The sequence below is a fragment of the Microtus pennsylvanicus genome, chromosome 11, assembly GCF_037038515.1.
Source record: "Microtus pennsylvanicus isolate mMicPen1 chromosome 11, mMicPen1.hap1, whole genome shotgun sequence".
In the NCBI taxonomy this organism is placed as follows: Eukaryota; Metazoa; Chordata; class Mammalia; order Rodentia; family Cricetidae; genus Microtus; species Microtus pennsylvanicus.
The window spans coordinates 47,255,497-47,262,242 of record NC_134589.1 but is presented as its reverse complement, the minus strand read 5'-3'; the positions used below and the strand labels follow the sequence as shown (position 1 = coordinate 47,262,242).

At 38.2% G+C, this 6,746-nt stretch overlaps 1 protein-coding gene across 1 annotated transcript; it reads left to right on the top strand.

Moving 5' to 3' along the window:
- Positions 1-211: 211 nt before the first annotated feature.
- LOC142831922 (olfactory receptor 1468-like) lies at positions 212-1,147 on the top strand. The gene has a single exon (XM_075942344.1). The coding sequence runs from the start codon at positions 212-214 to the stop codon at positions 1,145-1,147; it is 936 nt and encodes a 311-aa protein (XP_075798459.1).
- Positions 1,148-6,746: the final 5,599 nt, after the last annotated feature.

Below are 6,746 nucleotides of genomic sequence, written 5' to 3'. Positions count from 1 at the left end.
AATTTAAAGGATGTAATACTGAAACATGCAAAATTTACAAAACAATTAAGACATTTATGGTTATATAATTTTTTTGCAACTTATCTGTAGTAATAATATTTTGATGACTGTGAGATTAATTATTCTAAAGGACATGTCTTAGAGGTATGTTCATTTTATTTGAAATTTTGATGGATCCTACCATTTTCCTTACAGATATTACAGAAAGATCATGCCTAAAAACAACCAAACAGGCATCTCCCAGTTCCTCCTGCTGGGCCTTCCCATCCGCCCAGAGGAACAACATCTATTCTATGTCTTGTTCCTGGCCATGTACCTCATCACTGTCCTGGGGAACTTCATCATCATCATCCTCATTCTACTGGACTCCCATCTCCACAGACCCATGTACTTCTTTCTCAGCAACTTGTCCTTCTCTGACCTCTGCTTTTCCTCAGTCACAATGCCCAAGTTGCTGCTGAACATGCAGAGACAAGTCCCACTCATCTCCTATGTAGGCTGTCTGGCACAAATGTACTTCTTTTTGTTTTTTGGAGACCTTGAAAGTTTCCTCCTTGTGGCCATGGCCTATGACCGCTATGTGGCCATCTGCTTCCCCCTTCATTACACCAGCATCATGAGCCCCAAGCTCTGTGTGAGTCTGGTGGTGCTGTCCTGGGTGCTGACCACACTCCATGCCATGCTGCACACCCTGCTCATGGCCAGATTGTCTTTCTGTGAGGACAATGTGATCCCCCATTTTTTCTGTGATCTATCTGCCCTACTGAAGCTGGCCTGTTCTGATATTCACATTAATGAATTGGTGGTATTGATCATAGGGGGGCTTGTTGTTGTACTTCCTTTTCTACTCATCATAACATCTTATGCACGAATTGTCTCCTCCATCCTCAAGGTCCCATCAACTCGAGGCATCCACAAGGTCTTCTCCACTTGTGGCTCCCACCTGTCTGTGGTCTCCCTGTTCTTTGGGACAATTATTGGTCTCTACTTATGTCCTTCTGCTAATAACTCTACTGTAAAGGACACTGTCATGTCTATGATGTATACAGTGGTGACTCCCATGCTGAACCCCTTCATCTATAGTCTGAGAAACAGAGACATGAAAGGAGCTCTAAAAAGAGTGTTTCAAAAGAAAAGTCTCTTCTGACTGTAATAGTCACCTTTTGAATGTTTTCATAGCAACATCAGGTAGATAAAATGATATTAATATTAGCATTTCTTGACTTTTCCCTCACTTTGAGCTGTTTTATTAACAGTTTTCTATATAATTATTCAACATTCATGAATGTGAATACTATTATTCAGTTATTTAAAAATGTCTATTTAACCAGGGATCACACTGTGCCTTTGTTTCCTTGTGATTTAGAAAAAAGAAATTGTATAAGAATTCTTATGCAATGTACTGGCTTTTTGGGAGCCTAGTCTGTTTGGATGCACACCTTCCTAGACCTGGATGGGGGGGCTTGGACTTCCCACAGGCCAAGGCACCCTGACTTCTCTTAGGACTGGAGAGCGAGGGGTAAGGGGAATGGGGGGGGGAGTGAGAGGGAAATGGGAGGATGTGAGGAGGTGGAAATTTTTAATTAATAAATAAATAAAAAGAATTCTTATGCAATAGCTTTTTAAAATGACATCTCTATTTCTTACATCATTAAAATGTGTTCTGGATCTTGTCATTTTGTTGAGAACTCTGATTTCTCTATGCAATCATTTTTTAAATATGCTTTATAATCTGAGTTCAATAATTGGGAACATCCATGCATTTCACCCTCCCAGATATGTTCTAATGTTTCCCAAATATATAATCTCAGAGAGAATTTTCACACAATTATGGTAATTCAGTGTTTCCCTATCCTAATATTTTTCATAAGCATGTAATCTTTTCTGAGATTTTTTTCAACACTATCACTACAGCATTGTGTTCTGTATTTTCTTGGGAATTATCTTATACCTAAGGGATGCAATTTTTTCTCCAATAATGACACAAAAATTTCTCAGATGTGTACTGGATAGTATCAATTACTGAAGAGTAGAACATTATGCCCCTATGTATAGATGCTAAAAAAATTGATGGATTGTTAGATACAGGTGCCAATGTTTCAGTTCTGTTGTATCAATCTTGGCCCTCCCACAGGCTTTTTCAAAGCACCTGAGCAGTGCTCCATTGCTCCGGCCTGCAGGATTCATGAAGTAGGATTTTAATTGATAGAGAAGAAGGCTGACCCACCAGAATGAATGTGTTCTGATGGAGATAAACTCAGTTCACAAGGTGCTAGGCCTACCACCTTTTGTATGTCGGCTGATTCTTACAGTAGATCTCTTGTTAAGCCATAAGTACTGTCCCTTGGTGCAAGATTCAGGACAGTAGAGATTATTGGGCACAATTCTTTCCCATGTACTGTTATATTGAGTCTCTATCTCACACACACTCTCTGGGACCTCCAGTGAGAAATTCAAGCATACATTCAATAACCTCAGTTTCCACAGTTTAATCTTCACTTTGTTCCCTGAGATACATTAGAAGCCATCACCTGCAACTATTTGACAGAACATGCAGTCAGGAAAGGCATCTTTCATATAGATCACATTTGGAACCTTCAAAGATAAAGGGGCATCAAAGCTCAGAGGATTACCTTTGTTTTGCATGTGTATATAAAATGGAAAATTTACAGAACAGCAAGAAAATAAAAAAGAAACTGATGCAGAAAAGTACATAGTAGAGAGTTCATTTCACCCTCAGACCTAAGTCCTGTGATTGGTATAAGTCTTCTTCTAAGCCCTGAAGGGAACACTGAGGCTGGTACTCAGAGATCCCAATACTCCATGAAGGGGGAGTTTTCTATGGACCTCAACAAAGTTCACAAAATTTTTTCTTTTTTGTTCTTCTTCTCATGCAATGCATCTAGACCACAGTTTCCCCTCCCTCTGATCCTCTCAGTTCCTCCACAACTTTCCTTATCCCCCAGATCCATTCCTCCATTTCCCTTCAGAAAAGAGATGATCAGTCAGGTTCCTTCTAGCCTTATGTGCTGCATGGGATGGCAGTTAATTTGTGGGGAAGAGATGTCCTTTAAAACCTAGGCATATATCTCTTTGTACCTAATATCTCTGCTGAAAAGATGATGCTCTCAAAGAATGGATTCCTGGGAAAGTTTTGGGAAGAGTTGCATGGAATAACTGAACCTTTAAATCCCATTTCAAAATAATAGATGAGATTTGGGGTATTTTTTTCTAATGACTGCTGAGAAATAGCATGACAATCTTGTAACATGGTTCTCTAAGGATCCCATCTTGGTGGATCAGTGGCCACTTACTGTAAAGAACAGATACTAGCTGCCCAGGAACAACTTGGAAATGGACATACAGAAGAATCTAACAGTCCATAGGATTCTCCTACTTTTGTGATTAAGTAAAGGTCAATAAAATGGCACTGAGTGCCTATATGAAGAACCTGGAGAAATCTCACAGAAACAACTTTAGCAGAACATGTGAAAGCTCTAGAACAAAAAGAAGCAAACTCACCCAGGAGTAGTAGATGACAGGAAATAATCAAATTGAGGGCTGAAATTAATAAAAATAGACACAAAGAAAGCAATACAAAGAATCAATGAGACAAAGAATTGGTTCTTTGAGAAAATTAACAAGATAGACAAACCCTTATCCAAACTAACCAAAAACCAAAGCGGGAATATGCAAATTAACAAAACCAGAAATGAAAAAGGGGACACAAAAACAGACACAGAGGAAATCCAGATAATCATCAGGTCATATATCAAAATCCTGTACTCCAAAAAATTGGAAAATTTGAGGGAAATGAACAATTTTCTGGATAAGTATCACAAACCAAAATTAAATAAAGAACAGATAAATAATTAAAATAGACCTATAATCCCTAATGAAATAGAAATAATCATCAAAAGTCTCCCAACTAAATAAAAAAGCCTATGGCCAGATGATTTCAGCACAGAATTCTATCACAATTTCAAAGAAGAGCTAATACCAATACTCCTCAAATTATTCCACACACTCCTAGACAACCATAAGGATCCTAAGAGATACATACACGGATCTAATCTACATGGGAAGTAGAAAAAGACAAGATCTCCCCAGTAAATTGGGAGCATGGGGATCATGGGAGAAAGTTGAAAGGGAGTAGAGAGGAAGGGAGGAGAGCAGAGAAAAATATATAGCTCAATAAAAATCAATCAATAAAATAATAATAATAAAAAGAATTCAAAAAAATTATTCCACACACTCAAAACAGAAGGAACATTGTCAAACTCTGTTTATGCGGTGACAGTTACCCTGGTACCCAAACCACACAAAGATGCAACTCAGAAAGAGAATTACCTTATTTTTGACAAAGAAACTAAAATTACACAATGGAAAAAAGAAAGCATTTTCAACAAATGGTGCTGGCATAACTGGATGTCAACTTGTAAAAGAATGCAAATATGTCCATATCTAGTCCCATACACAAAACTTAAGTCCAAATGGATTCAAGACCTCAACATAAATCCAGCTACACTGAACCTCATTGAAGAGAAAGTGGGAAGTAGCCTTGAATGCATGGGCACAGGAGACCACTTCCAAATACAACACCAGTAGCACAAACACTGTGATCGACAATTAATAAATGGAACCTCCTGAAACTGAGAAGTTTCTGTAAGGAAAATGACAGAGTCACTATGACCAAATAGCAGCCTACAGAATGGGAAAAGATCTTTACCAACCTCGCATCAGACAGAGAACTGGTCTCCAAAATATACAAAGAACTCAAGAAACTAGACATCAAATTACCAAATAATCCAATAAAAAAAATGGGGTACAGATCTAAACATAGAATTCTCAACAAAAGAATTGAAAACGGCTGAAAAATACTTAAGAAATTGCTTAACATCCTTAGCCATCAGGGAAATGCGAATCAGAATTACTCTGAGATTCCATCTTACACCTGACAGAATGAGTAAGATCAGAAACATCAATGATAGCTTATACTGGAGAGGATGTGGAGTAATAGAAATACTCCTTCATTGCTGGTGGGAGTGCAATCTTATATGGCCACTTTGGAAAAATGTGCAGCAGTTCCTCAGGGAATTAGTCTACTTCAAAACCCAGCAATACCACTCTTGGTATACCTACAGGGTGCACACTCATACTATAAGGACCTAGGTTCCCCTCAACTGAAGAATGGACAAAGAAATGTGGTACATTTACACAGTGGAATACTACACAGCTGTAAAAAATGACATCTTGAAATTTACATGCAAATGGATAGATCTAGAAAAAAACACCCCAAGTGAGGTATCCCAGACTCAGATAGACAAACATGATATGTACTCACTAATAAGTGAATATTAGAATAAAGCAAAGGATAACCAGCCTATAATCCATGATCCCAGAGAAGATAGGTAACAAGGAGAACCCTAAGAAAGACATACATGGATTCCCTGGGAAAGAGAAACAAACAAGATCTCCTGAGAAAATTGGGAGTTTTTTCAGGGGAGGAGAAGAGAGTATAGAATGGGAAGGGGAGGAAACATGAGGGAATTGGATCTTCAAGAAGGGGGAAGTACGGAGAAGAAGAAAAAAAGTTACCATTTCATAATGAGAACATTGTAATACCCACTTTAAATAGTTTTAAAGAACACAGTATATTGCTATCTGTGGTTGTTCTCTGTAGCAGAGACTCATTCCTCCTCAATGAAATCTTCCAGCATCTCTCCAATCCAAGTACACCATCAGAGATGTTTTATGTGTGATGATTGTGAGCAAATCCAGGTCTCACACACCCTAGACAAGTTTTCTACCATTGAGCTATAACCCAGTCTCATTTTGACAGTTTAAAAACCTCCCTAATGTATATTTTATTGACTATTGATAGGACAGATTTTTCTATTGTGTATTTGGAAAACTCCTATAAAATGCCATGGATGTTGTCTGAGATACACAACATAAGGATGCTGTTTCTTGTTAAATTAGCCAAAACTGGTCGGCTATCGGACTTAACCAAGGGCATCACTATCTCTGAACGTCCCCTAAGAAATAATGTATATATTTATGAGGGAGAGACCTTGTAACTATGAATTCCTTGTTCAAATTCCCATTGTTTTAACATACAGTGCTCACTTGCCAATTCATCACATTAGTGTTCACAACCAGGTAAAAACAGAGCTGACTGGATGCTGGGTTTCAAGAAATGCAGTTAACAAAGTGTCTTTAGTATTTCACATCTCACTATAAATAAGATAATAAGTAGAATGTACATTTATATATTATAATACAATATATATTTAAAATTTTAAATGAATTTTTATGTGTGTTGGGTGTTTTACCTCCATGTGATTCTGTGTACCACATGGATACAGTGTCCACTGAAGCCAGAAGAGGACACTAGATCTCCTGGATCTCGAGTTACAGATGGTTGTGAGTCACCATAAGGGGGCTGGGAACTGAACTGGGGTCCTCTAGAAGAGCAGTCAGTGCTCTAACCACTTAACCACTTCTCCAGCCCCATATAAATAAAATTTTACTGGTTTGTATGAAAGTGTGGTTTTAAATCCTTGTTAACACTTGCCATTTTTGATCTTTTTTTTCTAGCTCTTTTTTTTTGTTTTGTTTTTTTGTTTTTTCGAGACAGGGTTTCTCTGTGGCTTTGGAGCCTGTCCTGGAACTAGCTCTGTAGACCAGGCTGGTCTCGAACTCACAGAGATCCGCCTGCCTCTGCCTCCCGAGTGCTGGGATTA